The sequence below is a fragment of the Arvicola amphibius genome, chromosome 7 (genome assembly GCF_903992535.2).
Source record: "Arvicola amphibius chromosome 7, mArvAmp1.2, whole genome shotgun sequence".
NCBI lineage: Eukaryota > Metazoa > Chordata > Mammalia > Rodentia > Cricetidae > Arvicola > Arvicola amphibius.
Window position 1 is genome coordinate 107990653 of NC_052053.1, and position 19471 is coordinate 108010123.

The window sequence follows — 19471 nt, forward strand, 5'->3', positions numbered from 1 at the left end:
ACTGGGGAGAGAGGACAGACGGGATAACTGATGCCTGCTGGCTGACCAAACCAACCTAATGGGCAGACTCCAAGCCAATGAGAGACCTTGTCCCAAAGTACAAGATGGCTGATGACTGAGGAATGGCATCTACAGCTGTCCTCTAGCCTCTGCTCTTGCACACACATAAACGCGTGTGCACACACACACAATATATGAGTGCAGGCTCCACGCTCAACCAGGCAGGGTTACAGCTGTACGCGATGAGGTAGTAGAATGTCCTAAGACACCCTTCATCTTTCTCTAGTGATTGTCAGACAAGGACAGTGATTGTGATCACAAGTACTAGCACCCCAGCCTGTGTTCTGGAAAACAAAATTAAAAACCGCATTCTTCTTTGTTTTCTCAGTGGAATGTTGCCAGCCAAGGAGCCTTCTCTGAAGGCTATTGAGATCGATAGCTGTGTTTGCATGAGAAGGCGAGGAAGTAGGGTTCGCTTTCTTCCTGCACCCCACAGTATAACACAGAATCCACACTGGGGTAGTTGTATTTATTTATGTTCAGTGTGAGTTAAACATGCTTTGGCTAACTGAGGAAGGGGTAATACTGTTCGCAATCTTGCCGTGTTGTACTTAGGACACCTCTGAACTTGTCTAGAGGAGCATGACCGGAAAGAAAATCTGTATGCTAAAACGTGGTTACCAACGTCTACTTAGCTCAGAAACTGATTGATGACTGGCATCAGATGAGATGCTTGCAGGATTGATTAGTGATCTGTCCCATTTGGCCCTAGATAGTATCTGGTGAGTGGAACCACGAAACGAGCATATCCAAGCCATAAAATCAGTAACTCCAAACACACAGTGCTGACTGGAGATCCATCCCTCAGGGGACTTCATGGGAAGCTTGGCAGTTCCTCCTCAGCTGTTTCTAAGTCGCCTAACTGCCCTGTAGACAACTGATTAAACACACCATGGGCCCCTGGGAGAGGCACGGAGGGGGGAGGGGGTCACCCATTAGTCTGCCTGGAATTGGGTGAAAATGATTTTTGTTCTTCGTCTAATTTGTTTGGAAAGTCCTCCTAGCAAGGTAGGTTTGATTTTGTGTGGTTTGTTTTGTTTCATTTTGCCTAGAAAAATGGGAGATGATCCCGCCTGTTTGGTTATGAAAGATGTCAAAGGAAAAACAAAGAATGAGTGGTTGTTGACCCTCTCTACCTGGGCGGAGGACGAGCTCTGAGAGTAGGATGAGTGGAGGAAAATGTGGCTTATCAATAGGCAATCAATCAAACCACAGAAAAGAATAGGGAAAAAGCTGTCTTGCTGCCATTATCAATCCCAGGAGAAGCCATGACTGCACTGAGCACCCCCACCTCTAAGTCCTTGGCACAGAGAATAAGAAGGGTGAGTGTTCCTCATGATGAGCTTGAATCTGACCCCCAAATTATGGGTAGAGTACATGTCTCTCCATGGGTGTTCAGATCACTGCTTGGAGATCCCATATGCTCCAAATATCATTTTACCTTAATTTTGAAAGCAAACAGTATCTGCAGTATAATGGATTGATTGTCACACATTTTCAAGCAAACTCTTGTGAATGAAAAGCTCACTGGCACAAATACAGCGGCAAATGTCTTCTCTAGCTAAAAAGAGCCTGTGGCTGCTGGCGGCTCTGGGTGGTCACATTCCAGATCTTTTCAGGAAACTAAGAAGTTAGTTTCCCTTTAAGTTGATTGTGACGTAAATAATGTAGGGGGTGCTGTGAGACAGCGCAGCAGATCTGGGCACCTGCCGCCAATTCTGACAATCTGAGTTCAGGCCCTGGAACCCGCAGGACAGAAGTAGACAACCAGCTCCAGCAGGTTGTCCCCTAACCTCGGCACATGTGCTGTGGCTCTTGAGTGTGTACGTGCGTGCACACACACACACACACACACACACACACACAAATAAATAAATAAATAGATGGGAAAAACAATAATTTCTTTTTAATGTATTATATCTGTACAAAGAAATGATCAGACATCCCAAGTCACCCCAACTATACAAAGTTTAAGTAGAAACTTCACTATTATTATTCTTGGGTTTATAAAGCTTTAGCCTCCTATCCTTTTCTCTGATATTTGATTTATAGAAAAAAAATTAAATCTCACCGCAGGGGTAAGACCAAGGTCTGAAAAGCTAACATTAATATTGCAAGATTGGAAATGAAAACGAGGCTGCTGCTTTGCAGTGTTAAAACCTGCGGTTGCCCCACTTATGAGGTCTCCAGAAAGGATTGTGTTCTACACACACACACACACACACACACACACACACACACACACGAGCACACACTGTTGCTTGAACCTACAGTGTGGTATTTTGATCAGAAACAGCTGTGTACAAAGACAAGCCGCTAACAAGACACGACAAGTCCCAGTAACACCCACTGGTCACCAAAACAAAATTCCCTTTTCAATGAGAAAGTGTTTCCTTGAGGGTCTGGAGCCTGACACGCCATCTGTACTTCCTGAATCTTCACTATTGAACTGAGCTTAGCACGACTCCAGGCGGTGATGGAGACCTCCCTTTAATCCAATAGTGACTGTCACACCAGGCCTTTGTGAGCAGCCGCAGACACCTCCCACCTGTGCACCCCCCCTCCCGCCCACTCTGCTATTATTAGAGAACTGGGATGAGTTAAGTGGTGTCCATAGAACATGAGACTAATTCAGAAAGAGGGGGTCCTCGTCCCCCAGTGGTCGGGCCTGTATTTCTTCCTCCATTCAAAGATCATGTCTTGAGTGCTCTAAGATTAAAATTATCTCTAGAAATTGAGGGAATGCGTTAGTAAAGGAAAAATGTTCCACAGTTTCTAAAAGTTATCATGTCCTAAATAGAAGCTCTTTGAGAAACCATTGTTAAAAGCACAGTAAATTGAGGAGTAGTTGAATTAAAAAAAAAAAAAAAAAGGTGTGGATTTCCTCCTCAATGGGTAAAAGGTTCCTGAAAGTCTCAATGTTTCTGATGTAACATGCTTTTCTATTGCTAAAAGTCAGAGAACTTAAAATGTTCGCCGGTGGTGCTGGAGTGGTTGTCTGGTCTGGGTTCCCGACCCACGGAGAATTCCCAGTCTCCTTGCTAACACCTGTGGGTGGCTCCTGCCGGGCTGATGAATGTTTGTGTGACCGCTGGCTTAGGCAGGCTTTGGGAACCTGGCCCCTGCGGCCAGCAGATATCTGATCTCTGGTTTGCATTGATCTTACGTTTAGACACAGATACAGAAGAACAGACCCTCCCTTTTCCAGTGCCTTCGGAAAGATTGCCGCTCCGTAGAATGAGTCCCTTCTCCTCCACCCTTAATCTGCAACCCAGCTTCCCCGGGAGATCCTACTTTGATTTCCGATCCTCACCCCATCAGCTGAGCTTGCACTCTTCCTTGCAGTCTCTCAATGCACCGGGTGAGCTGAGCTGTTGGATCTTTTCCCTTCATCTCTGTGTCTTGGAGGCATCTCTGAAATACGTGTGTTGTTCTTGCCATCTGTGTGCGTGGTGGTAGTGGCGGTGGTGGTGGGGGGGTGACTTGTGTCTGTGTCTGTGGCTTCCAGTGTGGCTGAGGGAGCTTTCTGACATTCTTGTTTGTATGGTGGAACAACCCACCCCAGAGCTGTGGTCCATGTGTGATGGCATTGGAACGGGATGCGCCAAGTTGTTCTTTGTGCATCAGCGGGTACCACCATGGAAAACTTGCAATTCATCACATGCAACGCCATAGCACGGCATAGGCACTGGCTGAGTAGAGGCCATGGCAGTAGTATGGAGGTTTGCAACCTTCTGGATCCAGGAAACCAGATGTGTCTGGGAGACTGGATCGGTGCATCCAGCCTGGAGTGGTCTGATTAAACATAGACTCAAGAGATCTTTACTGACAAAAATAAAATGAAAAGCAAAACAAAAACAAAAAAACACATGCCGATAGCAGAATACATCCTACAAAGCAGGGGAAGCAGAGAGCAGAAAATTAAAACATTTTCTGCAAAGGCCGCGGTGCACCTGATAGGACTTTAGGCCACAGCAGGTCACTTTCCCTAGCAAAGGGTAGGAGCCACTGTTGGCTGAATTAGAAACCCTTCCTCATGATGCCAAGGGCCAGAGATCCTATAATCAAAATAAGCGGCCTCAGGAAGTAGCTCACAGCCAAAATGTAGCAGAGCTGATGGTTGGTGCCAGCGAAGCTAGATTCAGGTTATTTTGCAGTGAGCTCTGTCTAGCAAGCAGAATCAAATTCCTAAAACACAGACCTAGCTGATCTCTTCGGGGCTATATTGTAATCACGGATACATGATGCACATCTCACATTCCCAAGGGTTTCTTTGGGGTTTTATTTTATCCCTTTGGCTCATCCCACATCCTGGAATGAAGAAGGCCACAGCATGACGGGGGAAAAAGGATGCAGGGATCTCGAGCTCCCTTGAACAGTGACGTTTTTCTTGTGTTTTTCTGTTTCTTGTTTTTCTGTGCACTACTGGCTTTCCCACATGCTTTGTTATGGAACCCTCTGCTTGTCTCTAATGTACCAAAACACTGTTACAGTCTTTGTAATGTACATTGTCTCAAGAATAAAATGAAATGAAATGTGGGGTCCGGGTACTTGGCAGGTGTATTTAATAGCCTTGTTCTGGTTGTATCATTGAATCGTAAATGGATGATGTTGTCTTAAAATTGGTAGAAAAAGAGTTCAGAATATTTGTTTTTAAAAAAGAACCCCCAAAGGCACGATTCATTTAAAAATTTTGAAAGCCTTATTCAGATTCCACAAATTTACTTCCAAACCTGGATATGAAATGTGGTTTTGAAATTCTTTATAGCCCATACTTACTGTGTTCCAATTCATAATGAGGAATTGAAAAGGCAGCTGGCAAAAAAAAAAGTTAAACATAAAAAGATCAACCGAGCCGGAAGAAGATGAATGTATCCCAGAATAAAGTAAGCTGAGCAAGAGAAGGTTATAACATTTAAATTGCTAACCTGGAGCTCTGTTGTAGGAAGTAATTCTTGTAAAATTCTTTCAAGTCAGCACCTTATCTTCCAATTGTTTTAGAAATTAGCTTATTAGGACAATACTAAATTGCAAAAGTTTGCATGATTCTTTCCACCAAAGATTCCCATTTCTTAGACCAGGGCTCAACACCACTGGAAATTGTAGGTCACACACCTGTGGACTCTTTCAGTCTGAGTCACTTTCCTCCTCCTTCACACGGGTTCTCATCAGAAGGGAACCAAAAAAATAAATTAAAAAAAAAAAAAAAAAAAAAAAAAAAAAGAAGGAGAAGGAGGAGGAAGACTAGATGTTAGGGAAGCTGAGAGCGGAAGTCCCACGAGTGGTTCCTGTAAGCTCCGAGCCCACGTCCCACCCCACATCAGCCTTCCTCCCCTCCCTCAGGTGAGAAGAGCCGCTGTAGCAAAGCAGCTAAGAAGAAAAGTAATCTTTGTTTTCAGCGCAGTGGATTCAATTCGCGTCATTGTTGATTACGAGGCATTCATAGCAGACATGTAGATTCCACACTTCTTTACATGTGGAATGCTTGCCCTGACCTCATCACAGCAAACAAAGGCTTCCTGCCATAAACCAGTAGGAAATCAGTAGACTATTGCCCCAGAGCACAGTTATCACTACTGGGTGATTTTTTTTTCTACTTCTATTGGGCAACTTTTTCTCATCTTTAAGACAGTTGAGCTCCTCAGCTTGCAAATGCTAGTGTATAAAATTGAACCAGAAAGACAACGAACACTTAAGCTGCAGCATTTAAAGCCAGTTGGACAAGGCATCTGCCAAGATGTAAAAAGATGAACTTTTCGTTTGGAGAGAGCACAAAAGCAATATATATCGAGCAAAGAAAAGGAACACCGAAAGGGCTTCGGTTTTTTTGTTTTCTGTCTTTTTTTTTTTTTTTTTTTTTTTATGAATCAGGCCTCTGGGGACTGTTCTCGGTTGTGCTTGCTAAGTGAATGCAAATGGCTTTTATGAACCTGGTTGTCCCTTCACAGCTTTGATGTGCAGTATCTTTTTATAGGATGCAATTTTGAGACACAGTCTGCCTCTTACTCTCAATTAGGCAAGTATACCCACCGTGATTGTTACTTTCGCCTGTGTGACTGCTACGCTCAATTCCTTTGCAAAAGAAATGGTGGTCGCTTTGTCACGTCAATAAAATTTTCCAAATGTCATTCTAACTCCATTATAACAGTTTCTCAATTTCTTCGAAAAATGCCTGCCTTTTATTTTAACATTATACCTTAATCTCCCCCTCCCCCCCACACACACTCTGCTTTCTTCTACATCAATTGCAAAACACTCTTCTTTCTGAGCACTGAATGTCAGCGGCTGCTGTGTGTGATGTTCTCAGTGGAGCCCTTGTTGGTATTGGTCTATCAAAAGAAACGTGCTTTCTTGTCAATGTCAATTTTGCCTCCTATTTCTCTCCCCCATGCCTTTCATTGGAACGACCACAGTTGACATTAAAAAGCTGCTGGCAGGTATGGACTTACATTATTCTCTTACACATAGCAGAGGCAAAGTGCACGCGAGGGCCTGCAGGCTCAGCACCTCAGCCTCTGACCTCTCAGGACCACTCTTTCAGGCGATATATAGAAACTGGGCACAGCTGTGTATATAAACGCCTCACCCTATCTGCACCTAACGTCCAGACTGCTTCTGCAATGTCTATTAGATGCCAGTCTTAGGAGTAACACTTATTTATAACTTATCATCTGTAAGTTGTAAAGGAAGCAATCTCTCCTGCAACCAAGCCACATGAAAATTAGTTTATGTTGCTTTGCAGCTTCACGACTTGGGTGGGCAGGTATGAGAGCTGCGGGAGCTTTCCCGCACTTCTGCCCAAGCATATTTCCTGATTTCACTGAGTGTGTTCCATCCTCCTCCATCCAGGATTATAGATCTAGCCTCCCTGCCTCAGGGCTACACAGGCATCCTAGCACACCCCCATACCCTCTATGTCCCTGGTGCACTGGTCCGCCAGTCACCAGGTGAAGGGGCTGGATGCCACTTCACTCCCAGATCAACTGGTTGGGAGTGCAGTCTAAGCCAGGTAACCCCTGCTGACTGGGTCCTGTGTCCTCCGTCTGCTCCCCTGGTGCAGTGTATCAACCCCCAGGATGTGTCCCAACTGTTCACTTATGGTGACTCAGGCCCCAGAAACCTCCCTCCTGCATGGCAGCATGAAAATGTGACACTATGTGTCTGTCACGCTGCCCAGATGCCTGCTACGATACGTGAAGCCATTCCAATAACTCACCTCCTTTCTCTTCTCAGTGGCTTGGTTTGCTTTTGACCCGGGCTCGGCACACTCGGACATCATCTTCTCCAATGACAACCTGACGGTGACGTGCAGTAGCTACGACGACCGGGTGGTGTTGGGGAAAACGGGCTTCTCCAAGGGTGTCCACTACTGGGAGCTAACCATAGATCGCTATGACAACCACCCCGATCCAGCGTTTGGCGTGGCTCGCATCGACGTCATGAAGGATGTGATGTTGGGGAAGGACGACAAAGCGTGGGCAATGTATGTGGACAATAACCGGAGCTGGTTCATGCACAACAACTCGCACACCAACAGGTACCCTGCAGCCCCACACCAAGCCTTCTTCATGGTGGCTTGGGGACAGGAGGGAGAGCCCTAGTTCAACAGCCTACACGGACAGTACTAGGAAGCAGGGCAGATGGTCTTCATCGACAGCACAGGAGCTCCCATGCTAGGAAATCTCTAGGTTGGTCCACTCAACTGGCTTCCACATCACAGAGAGGTAGAGTCGTGTGCCTTCCCCTTGGCCCCTCATTGTCAAATTCCACCCACGGCTACAAAAGAAAACCCAGACTTAAAATTGACCAGAAAAGTGTTTTAAAGGGTCAATTACTTAATTTTTCTGAATCTCAGTTTGCCAATCCTCCAAATTCATATAAGAATATGTTTCCACGCAGGAGTGGTCTGAAGACCACATGAGATGAGGCATGCACTAATGCCTCACATCGGAAGCACCTGGAAATGGAAGCCTGTGTTCTTATTGTCATTATCTCCACTACTGCTCCTCAGAATAGAAGCCATTAACTAAGCTTGGCGTTGGGGATAGCCGCGTGGATAGCTTTAAACTTGAACTTACTTGTTACTGTGTGTATTTCAGCATCGGGTTTGCTGAAGAAAGAGGATATGGTATCTCCTGAAAAAAACGTCCTCTATCACCAAAATATAGACAGTTCCAACTGTCTATGTTTAATAATTTCCTTTTCCATTTATTTCTGTTTTCTTCAAACATATTTTTCTCCTATCTTCTGGGTCAAAGGTGTCTTTTCATGGACACTAGTCTGTCTTATTCTCAAACATTCCCCCAGGATACATTCTCTTTGGCATCTCTGAAAAAGATATCCCCTGTGTTCAGTGAGATCAAAGGGAGAAAGGGCCCAGCAGGGGCAGAATAATGACTTTGCTATTTCAGCTCCTCTTGTAGCTCACCACTGACCCTTCAATAGCCAGTGAGCTCCCAGAGCCTCCTGGCCCCTGGATACACTCTGTCCAGCTCTATTCATGTATGTCTTACTGGTTATCCCTTGAAGTGAGCACACAAAGCACATATATCTTGATATCAAATCCAACAGGATATAGACAGCTGGTATCTTCAGTGATTGACATTTGGGAGGGGCTCTGTCACTAGATTTCTGATCCCATCACCCAAGCACTTGGATTTAGCCCCTTGATTTTGGAGTGAACATAAGAACATAAGAACAGCGCCATGACACACTGCAGAAAAGCACATTCCAGAAGCTGAACGCCTCTGCTTGCATGCAAGCTGCATGTCCCTTGTGCTGTTGCTGGCAAATTTGTCACTGGCAGAGATGTAGTCTGTAAGCCTGTCTGTGAGTGACGGTGTCCGGTCTGTCTTCTGCATGCCAGAGAGAAGTGAGGCTGATACATTTCTGTGCTCTGCTGAGATGAAGTTCAGTTCTGTGAGGTCTTAAACTCAGGGGGGAAGAGAGGTGTGGCCATGCCTATCTAAATGTCCTTCTGGGAAATCATCAGTGGCAGCAGAAGACACAGACCTTTGTACGTTGGTACTTGGGTTTCTGGAAATCACTGCATTCCCTGTAGTATAACTGTGTCTCGGGGAAGCATCTCCTTCAGTGCTGTCATGTTTGCAGAGACACGCTAATGCCTTCTTTCTAATTCCACACGCCAAAAGATTATCATCTCTCCAGAGTGTGTCTCACTACTTAACGGAAACGGAAGGCTCTGAGTCCAGTAGCTCATGCACATGTTCCGGGCTCCACCTAAATAAGTGTTCCTTTGTTTTGGCTTTCAGCTTATGTCATTCTGTATTAAATGCTGCTAAATTCACACCATTTATACAGAGTGTGCCATACAGCTGATGTGCTGGAGCAGCCGAAAGGCTCCGTTGGCCTGGGCTTCTGTATTCAGTTTTCTCCTGCTATAGCTCAGTGGTAGAGATTCCATGTGTACCAGTTCACTCTCAGCAAGGCACAGTAAACAAGGGGTTGTCATGAGGGGTGGCTGTCTCCACAGGGAAGTGGGAATTTGGGGGAACAAAAAAAATCTAAATCATATTTTCATATGTAAAGCATGAATACACCAAATATAAATAGTATACAGTTTATCTGAGGCTTTAAAGTTTTATGTGAAAAGGGTTTCTTAGAGCAAAAATATGTGCAAAAAAAGCTGAGCTGGGGGGAAAAACTTAAACAGGTTTCAAAATTCTGCTTTGGCTAGGCCTGATGGGACGGGTCTATAGTTCCTTCTACTTGGAAAGTTGTGGCAGGATGATTCCAAGTTTAAGGCTTGCCTGGACTGTGGTGAAAGTTCAAGGCCAGCCTGGAGAATTTGGTAAGACCCTGTCTCAATTAAAAATTAATTAAAAAATTAAAAAGAGAGCTGGGGATAAAACCAGTGGCAGAGCCCTTGCCTGCCGTACATGAGGCCCTAGGGTCAATCCCCAGTATCAAATATCAAAAGCAAAACTAAAGAGGGGTACCATAAACCAAAACGGGGAGATTTAAGAATGGCAACAAGCTGATGAGACTCCATTTTCCCCCCTTTTCCCACAGAACCGAAGGGGGGATCACAAAAGGCGCCACCATCGGGGTCCTCCTCGACTTAAACAGAAAGACATTAACATTTTTCATCAACAATGAGCAGCAAGGTCCCATCGCCTTTGAGAACGTGGAGGGCCTGTTCTTTCCTGCTGTCAGCCTGAACAGGAATGTGCAGGTGAGCACCAGGGCTCTGGACTAAGGGCAGCTTGCTTGGGTTGCTGTTTCAAAGTCTGCCCAGGGGCAGTAAAATCCCCACAACCCTAAGATTCCAGCAGCCCCTCCCCGTGTCCTTGCCATGGTCCAGCTAACCACCCATAGGAAACACAAGCCATCTCTACCCTGTCTATCCATGCTTTGCTCTGGATTCATCTCTAAATAGAATTGAGTGACTTGGACAGACTGGCAGGGAAGCCACTGTGATGGTTTCTAGGGAGCACCAGGAATGCCCAAGAAAAGCAAACCTTAGACCCTTATCAGAGAGTGGGAGCAGCTTCGCGCTGGTTTGCTCTGCCTTGTGCTGTTGACTGGGAAGCACGGGTTGCCTAGGAGTTAGTTACTTGCAGTTTCCTGCAGATACCAAACAGCAGATTCTTCTCACTCCTTTCCTTAGCAGATATCTACAGGGTCCCTTTAACAAGCCAGGATCTCGCCTTTAATCCCAGCACTCGGGAGGCAGAGGCAGGCGGATCTCTGTGAGTTCGAGACCAGCCTGGTCTACAAGAGCTAGTTCCAGGACAGGCTCCAAAGCCACAGAGAAACCCTGTCTCGAAAAACAAAAAACAAAAAACAAAAAACAAAAAAAACCAAACAAACAAAAAAAAAACAAGCCAGGATCTGCTGTAAATATTAAATATCCAACAGTGGGGAAAAAAAGAAACAGATACAAAGCTTACCCTCCCTAAGCTTATATTTCAGTTACAGACCTTAAGCAATATCCACAATGGAGTTATTTATAAGAGACACCAGAAGGTCAGTGTAAGGTAAGGGGATCAACAGCACTGGAGATGTGCTAAGCAGTCACAGCCCTAAGCATGGTGGCCAGTGGGCTGGCCTTTTTGTGGTCACAGCTGATCCGAATCCTGAAGGAGAAAGGTGGAGTTTTCCAAACAGAAGGCATAGCGCAAACTTAGAAGTTTCTAAAGCATGAGGGGCTCTGGAAGGGCAGAGAAAGGCAAAGAGGCTGGTGGGCTAAAGGCAGGGAACAGTGAAGGGGGTGTTTCGGAGCTGACAGTGGCTGCAGGTGGTGACCCATCACTGCTAGAATCCAGGACTTCACAGCCCCCCTCCCCCCCCCAGGTGGGAGTTGGTCCTCTCATTACCCGACATAAACCTCACTAGCCTTAAAATAGGACTTGGAAATCATATCGAAACCCTGCAGAGGATTTATGCCCCACCTACAGCCGCAGCCTTGAAGCTCTTTTATATGGATTACTGGCTATGAACTCACACGCAGTAAAAACCACTTACAACCCAGCAACACTTGCCTTCGGCTTCCCGCCAGTAGGTGGGACTGTCTGGGGGGCTGGAGTTAAACTCTTCCGAGGCCAGCCTGCACATCAGAAGACAGAAAGCTTAAACTGCCGTAGAAGTGACTCTAAGGAAAACCTCACTCAAAGTTTTCCACCTTTTCAGCCATGTCCCTTCCAAAGACTACCATACTAGCCATGCTTCGGGCCTTCGAGGATGTTCTCGTGTCTTTAGACAGACTCTTGGCAGGGATGGTATAGGCAAGAGAAGAGGGGCCATGTGTATGAAATGCTTCCAGTCGTTCCCCATAGCTATTCACCGTAGTTGGAGGTTGACTAGAAGTTGGTGCAGCAACATAAATGCCCATGTTTCTTCCTGCTAAAGTCCTTCATTCAATCCCAGAAAGAAAGGCTTGTCCGCAGCGGGAACTCACCAACAAGCTAATATGATCTTTGTCCATAGACTTGGGCAGTAGTCACTGTGTATAGAAGGTTTCCCTGCCTGCAGATGAGGGCCTTACCTTCAGCCAAAAGAAAATGCAGTCCCCCAGAATACTTTAAAGGACGTGGGGATTGTGTCTCCTGGGTTGGGAAACCCACCATGGTGGCCAGGCTCTTACTGCAGCTAGAATCCTGCTAGGAGTCCCTCTAGCATCTTCTAGGATATAAGTTCAAAGACATGAATGGGCCCTTACCGAATTGAGGGCACGCAAACTGCACTGTGACTGGATGAATGTAAGCACACATCCCGCAAAGCTTACAGTCTCATTCCCCAGGTCACGCTCCACACTGGGCTTCCGGTCCCCGACTTCTACTCCAGCAGAGCTTCCATAGCCTAGGGTGTGCTGTGGAGGCACTAGCTGTTGAGGGACAGCATGGAGCCACCGGCCTCGGCAGACGCAGAGTTGGTAGAAGACAGAGGCGGAGGAGAACAGCCGGTCCTCTACCATCTTCGCCCCTACAGCTCCACCCTTTCCCATGAGCCTCTCTGCATCACTCACCTGAGCTCCTTTCCTCATCCAGACGTTCTAACCCACAGAGGACCTCGGCAGCCCACCGTTCCCTTCATTTCCACTTTCACTTGCTGCTTTTCTTTCATTTGGGGTTTGTTTTTGTTTGTCTGTTTTTAAATGCAGATCGAGTTCATTTCTTTTCTGATCATGCTTTGCTGACTTACCTACCTAACTGGCACTGCCAAGAGAAAATTCTCCTAGAACCCTTTTTTCTTAAGCTTTGGTTCACACGAAGATGTTATAGGAGAGCAGGTAGGAAAGAAGTCGAATTCAGAGTTTGCCATTTGACTCCTAGAATGTTCTCACCCTATTTCTTGTCAAGCAACGTCAGCTCTTCAAGGCTATTTCTCAGGAGGTGGGCAGAGTGCACCTGGCACCCACAAGTCGTAACCACACCCTGAGGCACAAATGTATCAGCGATACAAGGTCACGGCAGGGCGAGGACAATCCTGATGTGTTCTAGACACTGGGCATGCCAGGAGACTCAATGATTTGATTTGTTTAGTTAATACAAGTTTTTAATTAAGAATACCATGGACCCAGCACTGTTCCAGACCCTAGAATTCTGTATTCTAGACACTGGTAGGGACGAGGGGAAAGGTGACCAGTCTATCTTCCTGGAATGTATACTCTGGAAGGAGGACAAAGCAAATAACTTCAAGTTGTTCTAAGTACAAAAGTCAAGAATCAAAGAAGGTGTCGTGGACAAATCCTTAGATTGATGCTGAACCCACGCACCCCGGCCATCACACCAGACATGTACCAACCCAGTGCTTTTCCCACCGCGCTATCTGAATTATGGTCCTTGCTGCCACTCATCACAGAGCCCGTCTTTGGCATAAATGATGTCAGCATTGTTACTCATTAATGCTGCAGTCATAATAAGCCTTAAAAAAAGAAGAATGCTAAAAACAAAATGACCAGAGGGCACAGGACCCAGTCACAGTACTGGGGCTCCTACGTTGCAGGCCACAACATTTACATTCTCAGGACAAACACGCTCCATGTCTACTCTCTGTGCCTGTTACAAACGAGAATCCATCCACTCACAGCTGTCACAGCCTGACTTTCCACGGAAGCTCGAAGTGGGTTTGGAAAAGCATGAGCGTGGATGTCATCCCTGGGATTGACTGAATATCCACGCTTCCTGCTCCTAACACGTACCCTTCAGAAGCTTTCTTTTGGCGTGACGTTTTAGAGAGTGTAGGGCCTGAAAAACAAACTTCTGATGAGTTGCCTAAATACTTTCCACTGAGCCACGAAATCGACTTGAACAAGGGTCGGACGACAGAGGTGGGATGGGAGAGCTGGCGTTGCTTCGGCAAAAAGCAATCTCTGTAAATAGCTCATCCTCTACTCTTGTGCTTCTCCCAAGTCATCTGTCGTTATGATGTTTTTCTAGTTAGAACCTAATTTATTGAATGGGTGCTATCCTGTCTGTGTCTGTCTTGGGTTCTCGTGGCTCCAGAACACTGTTGCAGGACAACACTAGCTTGGTCTTTGATGTATGCTCCCGTGAGACTCGATGGCTGGGCCGCTAGTTACTCTCTTTATTAAATCTACCCTGCTGGTTAGAGTTCTAGTGACTTGTAACAAATAGTTTACACTAACTACAACTATAGATGCACACAGCTACTGTGCTAGAAAAAGAAAAAAATATCTGTCATTCCTGGTATGCCAATAAAGGGTTTTTATGAGAGGAAAACGTCTCTGGAGCAGTTCTTTCTAAGCTTGTACATATTTGGGGGCACACGTCACCTTTATCCGGGTAGTATTCCTCTAGCAAAGTGTGACCAGAAAGTCCCCAGAGATCTTGAAAGAATGTTCTCCGTATATTTCCATGAGAGCATGGCTGTGCCTCTGGATTTTGCACGTCCCCTAAGCTTATCTTGTTATGAAGTGTGCACGTTTGGAATACGTTACTGTGTGCCTCCACACCCTGAGATTTTACTCTAATGGGCTGCTTCTCAAATGGACACAAACTGTGCTACAGAATATTAGCGAGCATCCCTGGCTCCTGTGCCTTTAAAATAGCTAAATAACACAATTGTTTCCATGCATTCGCAACACTACCTTTGATTTTTATTAGCGCTTTTCAGTGAACCAACTTGTTTCTTATGAAAAGGAAAGTTGGAGACTGGAGAGATTTCTTAGTCAGTAAAGCGCTTGCTGGACCTGAGTCTCCAGAAGCCGAGTAAAACAGCCAGACATAGTTACTCCTCTGTAATCCCTGCATGGGGTCAGGGAGGGGAAGGGTGGAGACAGGAGGTGCCCTGGGACTTGCTGACCATCCAGTTTACCATGCTTTGCAAATTCTAAGACAATAAAAAAAACTCAACTAAATAAATATATACATAAATACATACATAAAATATATGGTAGATGGCACCTGAGAAATGATTCCTGAAGGTGTTACCTGGTCTCCACACAGGTGTGTACACATGCACGTGCACACGTGCGCGCACGCGCGCACACACACACACTCACACACAGATTCTATAAAAGTCAGTTTTACAGAGTAGCAAGAGGCAGACTGCCAGGAGCTGCTGTCCTCTGTCTGGCTGGTTTCTGTCTGGTTTTTCTCCTTGCCCCCTAGTGGGGCACTTTTTTCTGCTTCTTTTATTTGTCCCCCTCCTTCCCTGCCAAGTTTCCCTCTCCTCACTGCTTAATGAAACCATTAGCTACTCTTTATTCTTCTCCGGTGCTAAGGTTAATGGACTTTCTCTTCCCGACGCTTTCTCACAGGAATGATAATGACTTGCCAGCAATCACCCTATTTTCTGGAAATGGTGTCCTTTCTTCGGCCTCTAATATACATTTATCTTTCACCCGTGTACTCTACTCACAGATCTAGAGAGGGGTTGCTATTGGATGCAGATTTCTGATTGGGATAAAGGGGACTCTAGTAATTAAACAAGTAAGTTCTTGGGTGGGTCCCACCATGGTCCAATCTTTATGGACCTATAAGAGACAACTGTACACATTGCAGCTACTTCTACCAAGCCTGGGACTTAGACAGACACAGACCTTGCAATGTAGCATCCTTAACCGAGACTACCTAAATCTTTCATCTCTTTGAAGAACCAGCTTTGGGGGACAAACAGAATTTGGGGTGCTGGGTATGAGTGAACAGTTGGAGCACCCAACCAAGCAACAGTCCAGACCTTTTGATCTGTGACCTCTTCACCCTGCCAACATGAACGGAAATCAAAGCTACTTGAACAGAAGGCCTGCCGTACATTGAGACAGTGGGCCTAACAATCTACAGCAGCCGCTAGGTGGCTAATGGGCAAATGGAGCAGATAAAATACCGCGTGGACTATCCTGAACAAAGGAATGGTTTATGGGGAGGTTGGGTCAGGATGGCCCATGATTTTAGCACGCTATTCATTCTCTTTGGCTTTTAAGATAGAGTTTCACTATATTTCCCTGGCTGGTCTGAAACTCACTTTGTAGACCAGGCTGACCTCAAACTTGCAAAGATCCTCCTGCCTCTGCTTCTAGAGTGTTGGGTTTTCAGGCATGCACACCATGCCCAGGCCAGACAGTCTTAAACTTAAAAACTATTTCTTTTCAGAAACTTCTGTTTGATATTGTCAGACTGTGGTTGGTCGTGAATGACTAAAACCATAGCTGATAAAGCTGAGAATAATAGGCAGATGGCAGGCAGAGACCACTTGTTCCCTCCTGGCTGCCTAGACCACGAAATAATCACACAGAAACTATATTATTTGCAATACTGTTTGGCCAATAGCTTAAGTGTATTTCTGGCTTACTCTTAAATTAACCCATTTCTATTATTATTATTTCTGTTCTGTGTATCTCCATGTGGCTGTGGCTTCTGTCTCTGGCGGGGCTACATGGCTTCTCCCTGACTCTGCCTTCTTTCTCCCAGCATTCAGTTTAGTTTTCCCTGCTTAGCTCTAGTCTGCCCTACCACAGGCTAAAACAGTTTCTTTATTCATTGACCGATAAAAAGCAACACATATACAGAAGGACTTCCCACACCAGGGGATGCACAGCAAATGGGGCACACAGGGAGGAGAAGCATAAGAAAATGCTTTGCGTGGTAAGATGAAAGACATGCCAAACATAAAAATGAATTCTTGAGTCCAGGCTGTGGTGGAGCACACCACACTTTAATCCCAGCACTCGGGAGGGAGAGGCAGGTGGATCTCTGAGTTTGAGGCCAGCCTGGTCTACAAGAGCTAGTTCCAGGACAGGCTATAGAAACTACAGGGAAACCCTGTCTCGAAAAACCAAAAAAAAAAAAAAAAAAATGAATTCTTGAGTAGCCTCTACTCTCTATACCCTCAGACAACTCAAGAGCAGGGAAGTTCACTAGCAGAAAGAACTAAGCTTGACTTGGTTGGAATTGTTTCTCTCACACCTTATATGGGATGAATAGATGTTCGCTGACATCTTGTAAGAAATGCTTCAGAGCTCCTAACAATTAGCAAGACCACAATTGAGTGTGTCTGTAATGACTTTTACCACCGTGTTCTGACAAAATATGTACCCGGTGGAGTTTTTACAATGGTGATCAGAAGAGTATAATAATTCCTAAAACAGCTACAGCATAACTTAAAAAATTAATTGAAATTTTCATATATATTGAACAGGGAACTACAAAGGAGATGATAAACATTATTTGAAAATGGTGAAAAACATTATTCAGAAATTGTCAACTAGGATGCGGGAGATGGCTTAGCAGGTAAGGGTCTTTCCACCAAGTCTGATGTCCTGAATTCGCTCCCTGGGACACAAACAGTGGAGGGAGAGAGGCACCTCCCACAAACTCTTCTCTGACATCAGTACTGGCACTATGGTGTGCCCACTCATTTGTGCATACTCTCTAAGTAAACAAATATTTAAAAATTTTTTAGAGCTTGGTTAATTAGAAAGCAAAACCATAGCTTGCAGTGGTGGTGCACATCTTTAATACCAGCACTCAGGAGGCAGAGGCAGGCAGATCTCTGTGAGTTCGAGGCCAGCCTGGTCTACAAAAGCTAGTTCCAGGACAGGCACCAAAGTTACACAGAGAAACCCTGTCTCAAAAAACAAAACAAAAATAAAGAAAACAAAACCATATTTTCCACCATAGAACATTCACGATATTAAGGTTTCAAATACAAAATATTGAAAACTTTAGCCAGTCAGTAGTGGTGGTGCACACCTTTAGTCCCAGCACTTGGGAGGCAGAGGGAGGTGGATTTCTATGAGTTCAAGGCAAGCCTGGTCTACAGAGCTAGTTCCAGGACAGGCACCAAAGTTACACAAAGAAACCCTGTCTCAAAAAACAAAACAAAAATAAAGAAAACAAAACCATATTTTCCACCATAGAACATTCACGATATTAAGGTTTCAAATACAAAATATTGAAAACTTTAGCCAGTCAGTAGTGGTGGTGCACACCTTTAGTCCCAGCACTTGGGAGGCAGAGGGAGGTGGATTTCTATGAGTTCAAGGCAAGCCTGGTCTACAGAGCTAGTTCCAGGACAGGCAGGACAACATAGAAAGACCCTGTCTCAAAAAAAATTAAAAAAAGAAAAGCAAAAGAAAAAAAGAAGGAAGAAAGAAGAGAAAATTGTAACAAAGATGAAGCAAATCTAAATATCTACATGATCCTTCTCAAGGAAGCTTAAACTTCTGTCAAACATTTCATTCAGTAGATGTCTTGATTTTCTAAAAGTTCTCTCCAGTTTTTCTCTGATTTACATGTTAAACCCTCTTTTGATATTCCTGCTCATAAATCATAGTCTTCTGTCTCCTTTAATTCTTTAATTAGCCGCAGATTCACTGACTTCGCTGCTTTGCTATGCCAGCGTTAACAGACTGAATTCGGGATGCGGTGTTTGCTGTGAGCTGCTGTGCATTCTCTTTATAGACTGCGCTCTGAACTGAGTAACTAATGAGTTTGTAACCAGTGGCTCAGCAGCAGCCAAGGATGACTCGTCCTCACTGTGGTGCAGGGCTCTCAGCACATTGTCCTAGATGTCTTAGATCATCCCCACTGTGGTGCGGCTTCCCACGGGCTCTCAGCACATTGTCCTAGATGTCTCTGAGCAGCACAGCTGTTGATGTGAAGGAAGACTCCAGCCTTCTGGGTTGAGGAGGAAGGGCAGGTCAAGGTTAATTACGACTTCTCAAGAAGTTGGCTTCAGCATTAGCATTTGGCAGATGTGATGGGTTTTTTAGTATACGCAGGTTTAACCTGGGCATAGCAGAAAGATGTGAAAACATCATCATCTAAACTCAATCAGTCCTCAGCCTGTCTGAGGGAGAGCCGAACTCCATGCCATGTTCAAATTCTACATCGAGATTTCAACTCAGACCAAGAATGAAAATGCAGCTGGGTCGGTGATGGCACACACTCCTAACCCCGGCACTCGGGAGGCGAGGCAGGTGAACCTCTCAGTGTGAGGTCAGCCTGGTCTACAGAGCGGGTTCCAGGATGGCCATGGTCACCCAGAGAAACCCTAAACAGGCGAACAGAGAACAAAAAGGCAGTGCAGTTTTCCCCTTAGACACGTGCTTCTGGTAGGCTTGCTGTCCATCATTCCAGCTCAGAGGACACTTCCCTTGATGTTCAGAGCACTGACTCGGTGTTTTTGGAGGACGGACTCCCAGTGAATCAGATGAAGCCCTGAGGACCTGCCCTGGAGGCATCAAGATGTCAAACCAGGGGTCCCACGGAAGCAGCCGCGGGACGCAGGAGACGGCAGTGCAGCTGCTGACAAATCCAAACACCTTCCGCACAGCTCTCTCTTATTGTTTTCCCCTAAGCTTCTAGAAGTCTCCAACGGTACCAACAGGAAACTTAGTCACTGGGCCATATTACAAGGAAAAACCTTCCTTCAAAGACACCATAAAATAGCAAACTGAGGAATCCTGGTTCTCCTGCAAAACTTG

At 45.4% G+C, this 19471-nt stretch overlaps 1 protein-coding gene across 22 annotated transcripts in view; it reads left to right on the forward strand.

Moving 5' to 3' along the window:
- The window catches only part of Trim9 (tripartite motif containing 9), a 102009-nt gene extending 89624 nt beyond the window's left edge, over positions 1–12385 (forward strand). For 4 of the 22 annotated variants that reach the window (XM_038336894.1, XM_038336895.1, XM_038336898.1 and 1 more), the window contains 6 exons: positions 3233–3421; positions 6035–6076; positions 6474–6497; positions 7294–7597; positions 10093–10255; positions 12323–12385. In XM_038336894.1, coding sequence (XP_038192822.1) covers positions 3233–3421; positions 6035–6076; positions 6474–6497; positions 7294–7597; positions 10093–10255; positions 12323–12385 — 785 coding nt within the window. The remainder of the gene's footprint in view (positions 1–3232; positions 3422–6034; positions 6077–6473; positions 6498–7293; positions 7598–10092; positions 10256–12322) is intronic. The other 18 variants (XM_038336909.1, XM_038336910.1, XM_038336914.1 and 15 more) reach the window with 10 other exon arrangements.
- The last annotated feature ends 7086 nt before the right edge of the window (positions 12386–19471 follow it).